An 18,670-nucleotide genomic window follows, 5' to 3' on the forward strand; every position below is an offset into this window, starting at 1 on the left:
CTCATCTCTACAATAAATCAAAAAATTAGCCAGGCGTGGTAGCGTGCACCTGTAGTTCCAGTTACTTGGAGGGCTGAGGCAGAAGGATCACCGGAGCCCAGCAGGTCGAGGCTGTGCTGGCCGGAGGCGGCCACTGCACTCCAGTCTGGGCGACAGAGTGAGACTCCAACTAAAAAAAATAAATAAATAAATAAAAATAACTGATTTCTTTTGATGGCAAAGTCCTAGGCATGGCTGATACTTCTAAGATGTGTTGGCTGCATTCATAATAGGAGAAAATGCAAAAATCTAGTTCAGGGTTAATGAAAAATAAAGATGAGTTTTTTTCTCATTCAAGCTTGCAGACCCCAGAGACTTTTCCTTTAATCAAGAAAGACTGACTTCAGGGACAGTTCATGGGGTGTCTCCACAGCACTGTCAGTTCCCAGCCCAGCAGGCCAGCCACCCTCTTGGGCACAGCATGGCTGCCACGGCTCAGTCTTCGCTCACGCTTCCATCTACCTTGGGAATAGAGGAACGCCTTGGCTTTGTGTCCCTTTTGTGGGACTTTTCCCAGAAGTCTCTGGAGCAGACTTCCCATACCCTCCTGCTGGCCCATGCCTGAGCCAATCACATGGCAGGGGCACCAGACCACCTGCCTTTGGGGCTCAGACATCCCCAGAGGACAGGGCCACCAGGAGCAGTTGACCCAAATGGTTCCGTTAGCAGGGGAGAAGGAGGGAGTGGCTGCATGGGAGACCACCGACTGCATTCAACACCCAACGAGTGCCATCCAATGAATGCCACGTGAAGAAGGTGGCACCAGGGACAAGGCAGGGGGTAATGAGGAGATAAGGACCCTGGGCAGCCACCACTAATACAAAATCAAAGTCATGGCTCATTCTGATCATCCATCTGAGTATTGTTTTCCAATCAAAAATATATTTTTTTAAATAAAAAGCATAATATAAAAGTATGTTCCTCCCAAATTATCAAGCAAGATAGACACTCTTGGAAGTAACCACACTTATTACATGATCTTTCTGCACCTTCTGGCCCTCTGTGAGAGGTATGCGAGCTCTAGATTTATGCAGCACAGATTAACTGTCACCTGCTGGCTGGGTGACCTTGAGAATTGCACTTGGCCTCTCTGTTCACTGGCTTCCTTGGCAGCAAAGTGAGGACAATAGCAGTGCCTCTGTCACAGGGTGTTTTTAAAAATGCTTTAGTGAGGGAATACGTGGGAATCATGATGCCTGGTAAGCATCTGATAAGTATTCGCTGCTGGCATTATCACTGTTTGGAACCATTCTCCTAGAGTCAGTATCCGGTCACACAGCACAGTGTAGCAGACCACTCCAACACCTAGTGACTTGAAGCAGCATTGCCTCCCATTTAGCTCATGAGCTTCCACGTCGGGGGCAGCCTCTGTGTCCCCGCATGCACTGGGGCAGCTCCACTGAGGGCTGAGGATCTGCTCCCAACTGGCTCCCTCACCTGGCGGGCTGGTTGGTGCCGGCTCTCGACTGGGAGTTCAGCCAGGGTTGAGGCCGGAAGACTTGATCGCCCTCCGTTGGGCCTCTCTCTGACCTGGGCTTCCTCCCAGTGTGGCTGCCGGGTCCCAGGGGCGACCAGCCCAAGAGAGCCCCGGCAGACGCCGTATTGCCTTCTGTGACCTGGCATTGGAATTCGCACGTCCCTCCTACCGCACACGATTAGCTGGGACAGTCCAACAGACTCACCCAGATTCAAGGGGAGGGGACCTTGACTTTACCTCTTGGCAGGGTTCTGGAGAGCAAGCTGGGTGTTAGGTGACTTCCAGTCTCACCACCCCCGATGTGTCATTGTGCAGGAAGTTTGCCCTTCACTCTTCAGGGCTGTTACCCGAGGAGGGCACGCCTGGAACAGTCATGGCCAGCCACTGACAGCGGCCTAAACTATAAATGCCTTCCGCTATCTCGTGTAACAAGAAAGCCGAGCTCCAAGTTTGGGATGGGTGCGACAATGCCGTTGAAGGCCAGACTCCTCCTCTCTGTCCACTCCTCATCTTCAGATGCTTTATTTTATTTTATTATAGAGATGTGGGGTACAGATGAGGATTAACTACGTAAGGAGGCTGCATGCGGGTGAAGTTTGGGCTTCTAACTGGCCTTCACCCCCCCGGTAGTGGCCCGGGTGCCCTTTGTGTCGTCGTGTGTCCCCACCCTCTTCCCTCCCTCCCTCCCCTGGCCGTGTCCAGCGACTGCCTATCCCTCCCTTGTGCTAATGTGACTAGTGTTCAGGGCCCACTTCTGAGTGAGAACATGCAGTATTCAGTTCTTTGTTTCTGTGGTAGATCACTGAGTGTGATGGACCTTAAATCCATCCAGGTTGCTATGAAGTCCATGATTTTGTTCTTTATGGCCACATAATACTCCATCTTGTATATGTACCTCATTTTCTTTATCCAGTGCACTTTCAATGGGCAGTAGGGTTGGTTCCATGTTTTTGCTTTTTTATTTACTTTTTTTGAATCAAAATCTCACTCTGTCACCCAAGCTGGAGCGCAGTGACCCACAGCTACTGCAGCCTCAACCGGCTGGGCTCAGGCAATCCTTCCACCTCAGCCTTCAGTGTAGCTGGAGTTACAGGTGCACACCACCACACCCAGCTAAGTTTTTGATTTATTGTAGAGACAAGGTCTCACCAGGTTGCCCAGGTGGGTCTCGAACCCCTGGGCTCAAGCAATCCTCTTGCCTCTGCCTCCCAAAGTGCTGGGATTACAGGTGTGAGTCCCTGAGCCCAGTCTTAGATGCTTTTTTGTCATCTTACCTGTCACTTCATGGCTGTGAGATGACTGCTGTTGTCACAGGCATCACCTCTGCAGACTGTATCATTCAAAGAAAGGCCACACCTACTTACCACTCTCCCCCTCTCTCTCCATCTCTTCCTCTCTCCATCTCTCTCTCTCTCCATCTCTCTCTATCTCTCTGTCTCCGTGTCTCTCTTTCTCTCCCCCTCCTTCTCTAATTTTTTTTTTTTGAGTTGGACTCTCACTCTGTCGCCCAGACGGGAGTGCAGTGGCCGCTACCGGGCACCGCAGCCTCGACCTGCTGGGCTCCAGCGATCCTTCGCCTCAGCCTTTCAAGTAGCCGGAACTACAGGCGCGCGCTACCACACCCAGCTAATTTTTGATTTATTGTAGAGATGAGGTCTCACCAAGTTGCTGGGCTCAGGCAATCCACTCGCCTCAGCCTCCCAAAGTGCTGGGATTACAAGACTGAGCCACCGAGCCCGGACCTCTAATATTTTTAACAAGGAGGAAAATCTTCCCCAGGATCTCTAAGTAGATGTCTCCTTGGGTCTTACTGGCCAAAACTGGCTTCAACCAACTGCCAGCGAAGCTGGGAAAGCCTGCATCTGCCTTTCCAGCCTCCACCATAGCTGGAGAAGAGAAGGGAGGGGTGGCTGTCAAGAAGGCAGCCAACAGGGGTGAGGGTTCTACCTCACAGGGTAGGAACCTGGAAAGACATTTCTAGTTGAAGTTTAGCAACACATAGAAAAGCGTCCCAGTTACAGGGGACAGTATGGAATTTCACAGAGTGAGCACACTCAAGCCACCAGCACCCAGGTCTACTGAGGGCACTGCCAGCCCCTCAGCAACCCTCAGGCCCCCACCACTCACACCCCCACGCCACGAACACAAAGATTGGTTTTGCCTGCTTTTGTACTTTTTGTACATGATTGTACTTTTGTATCCAAGGGAAGACCCAAAAGAAATCGGAGTTTAGTTATTAAAAACTGTGTATTTAATCTTACATGTTTAAACTTCAGTCACCTTAAAAGTTCTCTCCATTTGATGCAACACACCTATGGATATGCTTTTCCCACTGCTCAAAACAGTTTTGAACTCATTAATTTTGACGACTTTTAGTGTTTTGGCAATTTTTTGCTTCACCTCTTCCACATCAGCAAAATGTTTTCCTTGGAAGACTTTTTTCATCGGGGGAATGAAAAAAATGTAACTTGAGGCGAGATCAGGTGAATAGGGATGTTGGGACACGAGGGTCATGCTGTTTTTGGTAAAAAACTCAGCGTGGTGTGGGCAAATGCGCTTGTAAATCACCCATCATGAAATGGGCAAATGTGTTGAAAGAATCTCCAAAAACATTCACTGAAGCCGAATGCAGCCTCTGGCAGCAACAGTAGCCGGTACACTGATGCCGATGGGTTTCTAGAGCGCTCACCTCGTGGGGGAAGCCTGTACTCCTCCCACCCTCCAAAAGATAATTCCACGGTTGTTGTTTTTTTTGCCCCCTCCCTCATGTATCTGGAACCATGTAGTAAGACTACCTTGTGTCTGTTTTCTCTCCCTAGCCATGTTGATGCAGTTCATCCTACTGATGTGGGTAATTGTAAATTGTTAATTGTCACTGTTGTATACCAGTCTATTGAGTGAATATTCATCCATTTGGGAGATTCAAGGTTGGAACCATGATGACAGTGCTGCTATGGGTGTCCCTGTTGTGTCCACGGGTGCACATGTGCAGGCGTTCTGCTGTATAGGCCCAGGAGAGGCATTGCTGGACACGGGACAGGAGATGCCTGTGTTCAGCCCCAGTGGAGGCCACCAGTCTTCAGGCAGTGTGCACTCCCACCAGTAGTGTTAGAGTCCGGTTTCTCCACATCCTCACCCACACTTGGTATTGCCTGCCTTTCATTTTAACCACTCTCAGGGGGTGTGAGGTGGTATCCTATTGTGGTTTTCACTAGCATCTCCCTGGTGACTAGTGCAGTTGAGTGCGTGTTCATATGTTTACGTTGGTAATCGTCGTTTGTGCCTGCTCAAGTCGTTTGCAAGACTGTGAACTGTGGGAAGTCCTTGATGCACACTGTGCGTGTCTGGCTGCCCCTCTCTGCCACCAGTGCCCCATAGTCTCTTGGGCACCCAGTCTTCTGGGCATGTAACCCTGAACCGGGGTACACCGCCTGGCAGGCAGAGCAGAGCCCTTGATGCAGTGGACAACCTATGGAGCCGCACCTGACAGCTCTCCCCACCCCTACAGGGCAGAGAGCCTCCGGTGGGCTGGGTGGGCCAGGTGGCCGTGCTCGAGGGAAACAGAAGGAAATGCGAGTGTGCACTTGCTGGGTGCATCCACGCTGGAGGAAAGATGACCCGGGACCTACTCAGTAGCTGCAGATAACCAAAGGGCTGCTTTGGCTCCCAGGAGTCAGATTTGTTTTAGTAGGCCTTGGAAGCCAGAGCCCAACAGGCAAATTTTAGTGTAACATGGGCTCAGTTGTGAAGGTTCTGCGGTCTGGGTTACTGCTACAGTGTGGTGCCCAGCACACAGTAGGCACCTGATGTATCTCTGTTGGATGACAACTATTGAACAAGGCTGCTCTGTGACAAAATGGGCTGTGTTTGGGGGTAGGGGTAGAGAGGGAGAGGGTAGTGAGCTCCCAAACACTGTGGAATGCAAGGCCAGGCGGGAAGCCACTGTAGAAGGACTGTTGTAGGCCATGACTCACAGGAGGGAGTGTTGCCTTTGGTGAGGACCACTCGCATGAGATTAAAGATCTTCCCAGCCCCTAGACTCTGTGAAGTTATGAATTATCCATGCTGGGGTTCAGCAAAGGCAGACTGATTTCAGTATTAGCCGAAGCAAACTCTAATTAGGAAGGCAAATTGATTTCCAAAAAAAGAATTGGATGATGTGTTCCCAGGACTGTTAGAAATGGCTTTTTAATTGTCGTCCTTTGAATTATTCATGCAAATGTGTGTCTTTGTGAGCTCAGCCAGTCTCCTTCTCCCGCGCGCTCTCCTTCCCTCCTTCCCTCCAGCACACTTAGCACCTTCTCTGTCCCAGCACCCTGGGGGCCGCTCTGGGCCAGTCCTCTGGGGAGAGCCAGGGCCCCTGGGGGAGGTGAGACAGAAATGCAGGGGAGAGGCCCCAGGGACAGCCAACAAGCAGCCACACTGAGCTGAGAGCCAGCCTTTCTGTCCACACCCCCACCCAGGTGGCCCGGTCCCAGGGGAAGGGCATCTTTCTCTTCCGGAGGCTGAAGGACGTCATGGACTGGAGGAAGGTGAGCCCGCCTCTTCTGCCTTCCTCCCCAGACCTTGCGTGGACCTGGCCAGCAGGAGGGGCCCCTCCTTCCCTCCCTCAGAGCTCAGAGGGCTTCGCAGCCACAAGCCTGCCCCTGGGGGCAGCGTCTCTGGAGCCAGATTCTCTGGGTTCACATCCAGACCCTGCCACTCAGCAGCCGTATGCCCTTGGGCAAGCTACTTCAGCTCTCAGTGCCCATGGAGGGCACAGTGATCAGACCTGCTAAGGTCGCAATGCACTGATGAGCGGAAAACCCACGAGAACAGCACCTGGTCCTCAGAAAGTGCTCAGAGCACACTTTTCATCTGGCAGCACAGCCAGCTCTTCCTCCAGGTCCTGAAATAAGCCTCGGAAGCAGCCATCTCCCTGCCCTGTCCCGTCCTTGTCCAAGACACCGTGCCCTAAAAATCCTGCCCCAAACTCTGCCTCTGCCACTCAGCAGCTGTGTGACCTTGGGAAAGTGACTGAAGCCCTCTGAGCCCAAGCAGGGAGAATGCCACGGGGGAGTGGGAGGAGCAGGGTGGCCGCAACCCTACAAGACAGGCTCTGCTGAACCAGTAGGCTCACAGCAGATGCTCAACACCTTGACCCCTCCCGTGAACCTGTCAGGGCACTGCAGGGAGGAGGCTCGCCAGCCTGGAGGCCCAGCCTGCCCGGAACACTGTCAATCCCTCCAGCAGCCATGTGAGTGGAGATGGGGCTGGGCCCAGGTCCCAGGAAGGGGAGGCCTGACTGCCTCTGTCTCGACACAACCAAGGAGGGAGCCATGTGGGTGGAGAAACTCTGACCTGACAGGCAGAAGCCCTCACGGTCCCCGTGCTTCCGGCCACCGGACTGCGTGTGACCCCCGTCAGGCTTTGAGCGAGGGGACAGTGGGTGGGGGAAGGACTGTGCAGCCTGTGAGGTGCTGTGCACCTGCATGAGAACACGGCTGCCTTCCGGAGCCGGCTCGCCCATGGGGGCGGGCTCTGTCTGTGGGCTCGTGGGTGGTCTCAGCAGCACTGTCCACTAGAACGTACTCCAGTGATGGAAATGGTGTCTGTCTGTGCCCTCCAGCTCGGTGACAACAGCCACATGCTGGCACCGAACACTTGCAGGGTGGCCAGTTGACTGAGGACAGGATTTTAAATTTCACTTCCTTTTAAAATTGTAGCAAAATATACATGACATGAAATTTACCGTTTTAACCATGTTTAAGTGTACATTAAAGATGTTCTGTATCAGTATGTCCATTCACTCTGTTGTGCAGCCATCACCACCCTCCACCTCCAGAAATTTCCATCTTCCCAAACTGAAACTCAGTCCCGTTAGACACCAGCTCTCCATTTCCTCCTCCCCAGCCCTAGGCACTTCCTGTCTTGGTGAATGTGACTACGGGGCCCCTCACACACGTGGAATCATACAGTATATGTCATTCAGTTCTCCTCTGATGTCTGGCTGATTTCACTTAGGCCATGTCTTCATCTCATCCGTGTTGTAGCATGTAATTCACTTACTTTTCGTCCATTTCAATGCAAGTGTAGATAGCCGCACGTGGCCGGGAGCCACCCTATCATCTCTGGACACTCAGGCTCTGGTCATTTCACTGTGTAGTCCCCATCCCAGCTATACTGACTGGTTGTGTGCCCTCGGGCCAGTCACCCTCCCTCTCTGTACTTCCTTTTCTCATCTGTAATACTGGAATAGTGTTAGCCCTTACCCGGTAGAGTTAATTTAACGATCCAGTGAGGTACAAGTAGAATGCCTAACACAATGCCTAGCACACAGGAAATGCTCAGAAAACGCTCTATTGTTATCACTGCTACTAGGACACAAGAGGCTCTGATGACCAGAAAGATGACATGCCTGTGGAGAACTACGTAGCTCAGCGCTACATCGAAAACCCATACCTCATAGGAGGTAAAGCAGCTGTCTCTGCTCCCTGCTCTTTCTACGAACGGTCATCAGTCAGCCAACGAGCCTTGACCAGCAGCCCCCCAAGGCCCAGCCTGTCACCAGGTGTGAAGGGATATGTGGACAGAGCTCTGTCCTGCATTCTTCTACCTCCCAGCCCTCGCCCATGCAGTTCCCCCTGGCTGGTATGCCTTTCCCATTCCCTCTTGGCTCAGGAATTCTTCTTCAAGAACCATTCATGCATGCACGTGCTTCTCCAGTGCCGGCCACTGTCCCGGGTGCGGCCACCTGGCCTGCTCTCTGGGGCTCACACTCTGCCAAGCAGGCTGCGGTCAGCCAGAAAGCGGCTCAGAACCACCCACGCCGTTCTGGGTGCTGTGGAGGCATCAAGCAGGGGGACGAGGGTGAAGTCGGGGTCACTGTGGGCAGACCGGAGGACAGACACTCAGGGAGAAGAACTTCAGGTGCAGTGGCAAGGCGGAGCCAGCCTCTCTCCGCCGCCTCTCCCCATAGCCAGCGCAGGTTTTCCAGGCCTGCAGGAATCCGCATCTCCCACACAGGGTCTGTGAGCTACAGACCCCCGAGGCTGTGTGAGAGTGGGCGAGGCTCTGGGGTCCCTTCTGAGCCGGCAGGTGCCCGAGGGGGCATCACTGCCGAAGTTAACGCCCATCACTGCCTTCTACCTCTGCGGGCGATGACCTTCCGAGGGGAAAGCAGCTGGGTCTCTTCTCCCCTCTCACCCCTTCTCCTTCCCTCAGTGGCCCCATCCTGTCGGGGCCACAAATGCCCCCCAGAGGCCAGTGACTCCCAGCTTTCTGTCCCCAGCTGAGACCTTGCCCCTCCACTCCAGGTCCTGATGTCCAGTGCCTGTGTCATCCCTCCTGGGCATCTTACCAGCAACTCAGACCCGGCATGCCCCAAGTCGGCCCTCCCCACCCACAGCTGGCTTGTTCCCGTGTCTCCGTGGAGGGCACAGTCCCCCACCTCCTGTTGCTGAGCAGGGGCCATCCCGGGCGCCCCCGCCCCTCCCACACCTGACCCTTTGCCGCTCCCATGCAGCTCTCGGACCTGTCTGGCTGCCCCCTCACCACCACAGTCCTGGCCGCTGTCCTCCCTCCCCGAGATTCCCGCCCTCTCCCCTGCACTCCACTAGGGCTTCCCGTGGTTTGTGGGATGAAACCCCAAGACTGCACGTGTCCTGGCCCTGCCTGCCTCACTGGCCACATCTCCTTCCACTCTGCCCTCGGTCCAGGCTCTCTGGGCCTCCAGGCCTCTGTCCACGCGTCTCCTCTTGCCCCAAAGGCCCCACCCCGCTCCTGATGAGGCAGGCGCCGCCTTTCCCCACGGTCCCCACTCCCCAGGGACCTGCTCTGCCCGATCTCCTCGAGCCTTCCCCCACACTGACCCAGGCCCCCAGTCACCCTCCCTCGCACCTCGTGTGGCTTTAGTGGGCGCTCATAAGGCAGGGATTCGTTTCTGTCCATCCACCACTGTGCCCCCCGCCACAGCACGGTGCCTGACTCCCATTATTTTATTTATTTATTTTTTTGAGTTGGAGTCTCACTCTGTTGCCCAGACTGGAGTGCAGTGCCTCTCCCGGCCACCGCAGCCTCGACCTGCTGGGCTCCGGCGATCCTTCCGCCTCAGCCTTCCGAGTAGCTGGAACTACAGGCACGCGCTACCACGCCCGGCTGATTTTTTTATTTATTGTAGAGATGAGGTCTCGCCAAGTTGCCCAGGCAGGTCTCGAACCCGCGGGCTCAGGCAATCCACTCACCTCAGCCTCCCAAAGGCGCGGGATTACAGGCTGAGCCACCCACTATTTGTGACGCAAATGGATTTCTTCCTCACCTGACAGGCCGCAAGTTTGACCTGCGTGTCTACGTGCTGGTGATGTCGGTGAGTGGCTGAGCAGGGCTCCTCCCGCAGGGCAAGGGGTGGCTCGCGGGGGTGGGGAGAGGCCACTGGGGCATGCGGGTGAGCCCCTTGGGTTTATATTTGCCTGGGAGAGCCCAAGGGGCATCCTGGGACGGGACAGGGCAGGGAGACAGACCTGAGTTCCGCCATCCAGTTGCCCTCGCTTGTCACTTATTCATTCAGTCATCCACAGCAACCACCAGGAGTAGTTACTGAACATCTACTAGGTACCAGGCCCTGGTACTTAGCAGATGTGATCCCATGTAGGCCTCCTGACAACCCACCTGTTTTACAGATGAGAGAGCAGATACAGAGAGTGTGTGACTTGCTCAAGGTCACACAGCTGATGAGTGGCAGAGCTGAGATTCAAAAACCCAGGCAGCCTGACCTCAGAGCTTCTCTCTCCCCTTTTCTTTCTGCCCTCTCCCATCTTCCTTCTCTCCTCCTCCTCCTCTTCCTCCTCCTCCTCCTCCTCCTTTTCCTCTCTCTCTCTCCCTCTCTCTGGGCAGGATCTCGCTGTGTTGCCCAGACTGGTCTCGAACTTCTGGGCTCAAGCAATCCTTCCACCTCAGCCTCCTCCTGAGTAGCTGGGACTACAGGCCTGTAGAGCCTGTAGAGTAGCTGGGACTACAGGCCTGTAGAGCCTGTAGAGCAGCCACTATGCCTGGCTCAATGCCTACTTTCTTAAGCAGGGAGTAGTTATACTTCCTCCACCCATTCATTCATTCATTCATTCACCCAGCAAACATTCCAACCACCATGGTGAGCCCCTCTGTCTTGGGCACAAGAATGTAGAGGTGTTTGGGAGAAGAGGCCCAGCCATTTTGTCTCCTTCTGCATCCCCTTCCCCCAGGGAAGGAGGGGTCAGGATCAAGGGAGGTTGATGTGAGGCACGTGCTTGAGGAAGATCTGAGAAGGACAGAGGACACTCCCAGCAGGGGTGGCAGGTGTGAAACCAGGCAAGGGAGCTGCTGCATGTGGTTCCCCCTTTGCTCTCTGTTCCCCTCCGCCTCAGTACCTGCCGCTGCGGGCCTGGCTCTACCGGGATGGCTTTGCCCGATTCTCCAACACCCGCTTCACGCTGAACAGCATCGATGACCAGTGTATCCAGCCCCCGCACCTGTCCCTGCTGGTATCTGGCCAACCCCAGGTGGTCACCTTCATCCCTGAGACGTCTGCTAAGTGCCTGCTGCGGTGTGGGCACAGGACACAGCAGTGGACAAGTAGGCCTGGTCTCTTCTCCAGGAACTTGCAGGCTCAAGCGGGTGAGCCCACGGGAGAGGCCAGCTGTGCTCAGAGCCGTTGCCCCAGCTGCTTAGTTTGGCGACAGTTCTGGTGTTGAGCCCAACATTCTCACTGGTGCAGACGAAGGGAGTAGGCGGTCTTAGATCCTAGAAGAGTGCCAGCATCCTTCATGTGCCTACTCCTCAGTGCCTAGTGGTGGGCTCACTTGATCATTCAATACAATGCCATTTTCACCCATCCTACTGGCAGAGACCTACAGGTGATAACACAATCTCCGGCAAGGCCGGGGAATGCAGATGTTGTTAGTGGGAGTGTAAGTTGGTACAACTCCTTGGGAGGTCATCTGACAAACATCTGTTGGAAGACAAATGCACACACCCTCTGACTCAGCAAGTCCCCTTCTGGGAATTTATCCTACAGGTACATTCACAATGTAGGAAAAACAGGCTTAAGGTTATTTACTGCATAGCTTTGTTTGTGAGAGCCAGAAAATAGGGAACAATAAAACGACTGACTCATTTATACAATGGAGTACTATGCAGCTGTTAAGGAGGAATGGGAAAGTGCTTTATGTACTGCTATGAAACAATCTCCAAGATATATTGGTAATTGGCCAGGCGTGGTGGCTCAAGCCTGTAATACCAGCACTCTGGGAGACCGAGGCAAGAGGATTGCCTCAGCCCAGGGGTTTGAGACCAGTCTGAGTAACTTGGTGGGAACTCATTACTACAATTAAAAAAATAAGCCAGGCATGGTAGTGCATGCCTGTAGTTCCAGCTACTTTGAAGGCTGAGGCGGAAGGATCGCCTGAACCCAGCCGGTTGAGGCTATGGTGGCCGTGAGCGTGCCACTGCACTCCAGCCTGGGTGACAGAATGAGACTCTGACTCAAAAAAAAAAAAAAAAAAGAAGAAGATATATTAGTAATTGAAAACAAAGGATGCATAGAATAGTGTGAAAAGTATGTGGCCACTCATTTTATAAATGATACATATGGATATGGTTGCTTGTCTGTGCACAATCATCTCTGAAAGGACAGATAAGAAGCTGGAAATAGAAATTGTCTTTGGGAAGAGAAATGGGTGGGTGGGGACGGGGGCAGAAGGGAGGTATTTCCTTATATATATTTTTGTACCTTTTAACTTTTGAGCTATGTGGATGTATTGTCTACTCAAAATATAAACATTAAAAAAGCGTGTAAGGCCGGGCTCGGTGGCTCAGCCTGTAATCCCGCACTTTGGGAGGCCGAGGTGAGTGGATTGCCTGAGCCCGCGGGTTCGAGACCCGCCTGGGCAACTTGGCGAGACCTCATCTCTACAGTAAATCAAAAATCAACCGGGCGTGGTGGCGCGCACCTGTAGTTCCAGCTACTTGGAAGGATCGCCAGAGCCCAGCAGGTCAAGGCTGCGGTGGCCGGGAGCGGCCACTGCACTCCAGTCTGGGTGTCAGAGTGAAACTCCAACTCAAAAAAAAAGCATGTAAGATTTTTAGGTCTAAACATCAGAAGAAAAGGCATAGACAATCCAGAAATGTTTAGGAGGCAATGGGTAGGGCTAGGTTACCCACATAGGAAGGATGAAAACAGAGGAGGTCTGCCCAGCCGCCTTGTGGGTGATCTGGCCAATGCTTGCAGCCAATTCATTTCTCTCTGCCTGGTTTCATCATTCAATTAAGCATGTGTCCAAGTAATGCATTTGAACTGACTGCACGTAAGTTGGAATCAGGACTTTCTAAGTATTTTTTGCAATTTGTTGTTTTCTATGTTGCCAGGTTCAGCATTTTCGGTACATTTCCTTTATTTTGTAATTCTAACAAGCATTTATCATATGCAAGTTATCAAGTCTAGTTTTACTGCTACCTTTTTTTTGGAGTCAGTCTCACTCTGTCACCCAGGCTGGAATGCAGTGGCACACTCAGCCACCGCAGTGTCAACCTGCTAGACTCGGGTGATCCTTCAGCCTCAGCCTCCCAAGTAGCCAGAACTACAGGCATGTGCCACCATGCCCAGCTAATTTTTTAAAAATGTATCATAGAGACAAGGTCTCGCCAAGTTGCCCAGGCTGGTCTCGACCCCTGGGCTCAGTCAATCCTCTAGCCTCAGCTTCCCAAAGTACTGGGATTATAGGCATGAGCCACCGCGGTTGGCCTGCCTCCTTGTTTATGAAAATTAAATAATATCTGTGATGCACTTAGAATGGTACCTGGCCCAGAGTGAGCCCTTGGTAAATTTCATGGTCCTCCCTCCCCCACATAAGAGCCTTTGCACATCTCTGGGCATCGTGGAGCTTGTTAAACAGGCTGAGCCCTCCAGGGCTGGTTCCTACCTAGCGGGGTTTCACTGTTTTCCCAATGAGCAAATACACATCATTTCCATCCCTTCTTTTATATTGTTTTTAATTTTTAAATCTTTATATTAAAAGAAAATAATTTTCTATTTTTTGTGAATAGAAAACTGCAGGAAAAACTATAAGAAACTCATGCCTCTACCATCCAGATTTAACAGATTAGTATTTTACCACATTTGCTTCAGGTTTTACATGCCAACTCTTAAAATAATAAAGTAATTTTGGATTACAAAGTAAGAAATATATTTTAACCTGCCTTTATTATATATAACATATACATAGTTTATACACAATTATTCAAATATATGTACATACAGTATATGTATACATACACAAAATACAAAAATATTCACTGAAACATTGTACAGAGTGAACAAGCAGAAACACTCAAACTACCCTTGAGGGATGTGAAATGAATTATCAAACACCTACATGATACTGGGCACCCATTAAGAACAATGAGGTGGCCTGAAGTGTCATGACGTGGAAAGATGTCTAAGACAGGCCGGTTAGTGGGAAACAAAGCACAGGGCGTGGGATCGGCTGTTATGCTCCCGTGCTGCTCTTGAGGAGGTGTGATTCTGTTTAGGAAAAAGTATGAAGGGTGTTCATGACTCACTAGTCTAGTAACTGGGTGAACTGGAGGATTAGGATCAGCTCAGGAAACATTTACTCTCAACTTCACACATATCCCTACGTTATGAAGTTTTTCCACAACTGAAAGGCATTACTCTAACAATAAAATAATAAAATATTTAAAGGGTATAGTTTTATGATAAAGTGGTGTAGCTCCTAAAGACAAATCAGAGGCTTCAAGAGTACACAAAGAAAAGAAACCGGCTCTCGGCACATTTTCTAGCAAAAGTCACGCACCATCTGGGTGTGTTTCCTTCCAGGTTCATTTGTAGGGTTTGTGTAGTCATTTGCCTTTTATGTACAAGCAAGCCCACTGTATAAATATAACCTTTTCCACTAAGCATTATCACCGGTATTCTTCTTGTGGACATTTTTTATTAGTTAGAAAATCTTCTACCAAGCAGATTTACTGGTTTACTAATCCCCTATGCTGCAGGCATTTGGGACTTGATTTCTTGCTCTAATGACATACCATGCTGCAAAGGAGCATACTTTTTCGTAAACCTTTTACTGTACTTAAGAGTTTTCCTTTGGATAGTGTCACAGAAGTGTGAATACTGGGTCAAGCGCACCTGGCCCGATTGCTTTCCAGAAAAGTTTTCATATTTTTATGCTCCTACAGATGTGGTCTATTTCACCCCAGCTCCCCAGGCCTGGGGACATTTCCGAAACAGCTTGCACCTCTCAGTGAAACCTATGAGGGCATCTATTATTCTGTTCTTGTAAATACTCTCTTTCAAAATGAAAAAGGTAAACAACGTGACAGACTTGGGCAGGGGCAGGGCTTTGCCTCCGTATTCGGAGCTCTTCCAGTTCTCACTTGCCCATTTACATCCTTTTGAAACTATGCATCTTCTGTGAGTAGGAACTTGGGACATTTTCCAAGACAGTCTTCTCCTGGTTATATTTTCTCTTTTATGTTCCCATGGCCTTTATTTAACAAATAAGGCTCAAGCATTTTCTCATTATGTGTGGTTGTCATGTGACAGAATAATTAGAAGACCACATTGGCTACAGATCTTTTCTGTAGTCACGTTTGCCTTTAATTTTTGTCTTGACATCTGTTGATTTTTATTTTTACATAGTTGACTTCTTAGTTAACTTCATAGTTGTCCATTGATATCCTCTGTGATTTCTACTGTCATTTCTAAGCTCAGAAAAGTATTTTCCCTCTAAAGCAGTGGTCCCCAACCTTTTTGGACTCAGGGGCTGGTATTGTGGAAAACACTGTTTCCATGGACAGTTGGGGAGCAGGGAGGGGGGAAATGTGAGGTCAAGCCTCACTGCTGATGTTCATCTGTATTTGCAGCCCCTCCCCTCAGATCATCAGGAATTACATTCTCTTACGGGGTGGCAACCTAGATACTGCACATATGCAGTTCACAATAGGGTCCACGCCCCTATGAGAATCTAATGCCACCGCTGATCTGACAGAACACGAAGCTTGGTTCACAGCTGCTCACCTCCTGCTGTGCGGCCTGGTTCCTAACATGCCACAGAACTAAACGGTTGGGGATCCCTGCTTAAAGCCTTCACAAATCAGCTCCATTTCTTTGTGGATTGGCTTCTACTGTGTGTTGACCAGCAGGTGATGGTTTTCAGTCGCCTGTGGAGGGGAGGGCTCCGAGTGGGCTGACCCATCCTCTCGCCTCTTTCAGCCTCGGCTTCTCCTCTGCTCCCGGAAAGGCCGCTTCCTCCTCCCCTGCAGGACGGAGCAGCGGGTGAAGCGTGGAGTCCTGGGAGCCAAGCTTCCTCCATCCAAAAGGAACCATTCCCCCGCCTATGCCAGGAACTCACTTTGCCCAACCATTCTCTTTTCTTGTTCTGTATCAGCTTTATTGGGACATTATGCATAATGCCTTTCTATACTGAGACATAGGTCAAGCTTTGCTGAGCTATAACTCATGTACTGTACAATTTCACCCAGTTAAAGCACGCATGAAATGGTTTTGCTTATATCCACACCACCGTCACCACCATCAGTTTCAGAACTTTTTTATCACCCCCAAAGAAATCCCATCCCATGAGCCATCATGCTCCGTTTCCCCTCAACTCCCTTCACCCTGTGCGCTCGCTTTGTCTCTGTAGACTTGCCTGTTCTGGACCTTTCACATCTGTGGAGTCACACCCTGTGCAGCCTTTGGGTCTGTCTTCTTTCACTCAGCAAGTATTCAAGGTGCTCGCGCTTTGTGGGATCAGTACTTCTGATCTCTATTGCCAAGCAGTATTCCTCATATAGATACACCACCCTCAGTAAGAAGGGCATTTCGTTTGATTTATCCATTGATGGACATTGGAGTTGTTTCCACTTTTTGGCTAAAATGAAAAATGGTGCTATGAGAATTTATGTACAAGTATTTGTGTGGACCTGTGATTTCACTTCTCTTGAAGTGGAATTGCTGGCCACGTGGCAATCCCACTTTTAACCTTTTGGGAACTGCTAAACGGTGTTCCGAGGTGTTGCACAAGTTTACATCTTCGCCAGCACCGCACGAGGGCTCCAGTCTCTCCTCACTTGTCTCGCCTGCCCTTGTAATTATAGCCATCCTAGTGGGTGTGCAGTGTTTTGATTTGCACTTCCTGACGGCAATGGCATTGTGCCTGTTGGCCATTTAGATATAAATGTCTATTCAAGCCCTTTGCCCATTTTAAAATTGGATTGTCTTTTTATTGTTAAGAATTAGTAATGTGTTTTAGATATTAGTCCCTTATCAGCTACATGAATTGCAACTATTTTCTACCATTCTGTGGCTGTCTTTCACTTTGTTGATAATGTCCTTTGAAGCACAAAGTTTTAAATTTTGATAAGTCTAACTGATCTATTTTGTTCTTTTGTTGTTTGTGCTTTCAGTGTCCTATCTGAGGAGTTCTGCCTAACCTAAAGCCACAATGACTTAGTCCTATGATTTCTTCTGAGAATCATACAGTTTTGCCTCTTATCCTTAGGTCTGTGGTGACCTAAGGTGAATTTGAGGTGAAGTTTTGTTGGGGGGTGTGAGGAAGGGCTCCTCGTTATTCCTGTGCACTGGACATCTGGGAGTCTCTGCTCCGTTTGCTGAAAAAACTCCCCTTTCCTCCTTTGACTTGTCTTGCCACCCTTTTCAAAATCACTTGGCCATAAATGTAAGAGCTTCCTTCCCTTTTTGTGAGTCAGGGTCTCACTCTGATGCCCAGGCTGGAGCAGGGCTACCATCTCAGCTCATCACAGCCTCAGCCTCTGCCTCAGGCGATCCTTCCACCTCAGCCTCCTGAGGAGCTGGGACTTTACAAGCACTACCGTGCCCAGCTAATTTTTAAAACTTTTTTTGTAGAGACAAGGTTCTTGCTATATTGCCCAGGCTGGTCTCAAACTCCTGGGCTCAAGTAATCCTCCTGCCTCACCTCCCAAAGTATGGGATGATAGGCATGAGCTACCATGCCCAGTCAGGGCTGTCTTCCTGTTCAGTGATTTGTCCTATGCTTATTCTTTTGAAATTGAGACTAGAAAAAACTTTTGAACAAATGTGAAAAGAAAAAAGTTTTTGTAAAGCTCTAAAGAAGACATTGTAGGAAAAAGGTGCCAAAGCAGATGCCACCTTCCCTAGAGAGGCCAAAATCCCCCTGCTCTGCCCAATATGCCACCAGCAGGGAGGACATGTCTGGGGAATGAGAGTCAGGGACCTGGAACCTCTGCCTCCGCATCTGAGAAGTGTCCTGCAGCAGTCCTGGAGAAGGTCATGTCTTATAGTCACTTCACAAGACTTGAGACAGGAAGATGCTAAGCACAGCCTGTTCCTGATCGCTGTTACTTGGCTTCTCAGAGCCTGCGCGGTCTCGTGAGAGGGGATAGTTTAAGGAACAAATGAGACGCTTTGTGTGAACATGCCCTGCATGCTGCAAGGGGTCGCCAGAATCTCCAGTGGTGACGATGGGGATGGCACTGTAAGGCAGAATTTCAGGGCTGGGTCTTTCACAGCCACCGCCCCCCCCCCAGTGCTAGCTAGATCTCTTCTTCAGGGTTCTATGAAGTAGCCGCCAGCCTGACCCTGCTAGTGGCAGGATCCCAGTGCGTCCTGAGACAGCTATTCTAGATTCGACCCCCTAACCTGTTAGAAAGTATGAGCTCCTCTTTTTTTTTTCGAGACAGGGTCTCACTCTATAGCCCAGGCTGGAGTGCAGTGGTGTGATCCCAGCTCACCACTGCCTCAACTCCTAGACTCGTGATCCTCCCATCTCAGCCTCCTGAGTAGCTGGAATGACAGGCACATGCCACCACGCCCAGCTAATTTTTAAATTTTTTGTAGAGACAGCTCTCCTTATGTTGCCCAGGCTGGTGTTGAACTCCTGGGCTCAAGCAATTCTCCCACCTTGGCCTCCCAAAGTGCTGGGATTATAGGCGTGAATCACCACACCTGGCCTGTTGTTTCTGCTTGAGTTAAAACATCAGTAATATAATACAAAGTTTAAAAAAAAGAAAAATCACCGGGTTCAGTGGCTCAGCCTGTAATCCCATGCTTTGGGAGGCTGCGGTGAGTGAATTGCCTGAGCCTGCGGGTTCGAGACCTGCCTGGGCAACTTGGTGAGACCT

The 18,670-nt window shown here is 50.6% G+C and overlaps 1 protein-coding gene across 1 annotated transcript in view; it reads left to right on the forward strand.

The window, feature by feature from the left end:
- Positions 1 to 18,670, forward strand: part of TTLL9 (tubulin tyrosine ligase like 9) — a gene marked incomplete at its 5' end in the record, with an annotated part of 50,325 nt that overhangs the window by 22,332 nt on the left and 9,323 nt on the right. The window contains 5 exons of the mRNA XM_008053128.1: positions 5,980 to 6,048; positions 6,678 to 6,752; positions 7,877 to 7,967; positions 9,820 to 9,860; positions 10,894 to 10,981. Of these exons, the coding sequence (XP_008051319.1) occupies positions 5,980 to 6,048; positions 6,678 to 6,752; positions 7,877 to 7,967; positions 9,820 to 9,860; positions 10,894 to 10,981 (364 nt within the window). The remainder of the gene's footprint in view (positions 1 to 5,979; positions 6,049 to 6,677; positions 6,753 to 7,876; positions 7,968 to 9,819; positions 9,861 to 10,893; positions 10,982 to 18,670) is intronic.

The sequence above is a fragment of the Carlito syrichta genome, unplaced genomic scaffold, assembly GCF_000164805.1.
Source record: "Carlito syrichta isolate Samal-C Ts95f unplaced genomic scaffold, Tarsius_syrichta-2.0.1 Scaffold287895, whole genome shotgun sequence".
Classification (NCBI taxonomy): domain Eukaryota; kingdom Metazoa; phylum Chordata; class Mammalia; order Primates; family Tarsiidae; genus Carlito; species Carlito syrichta.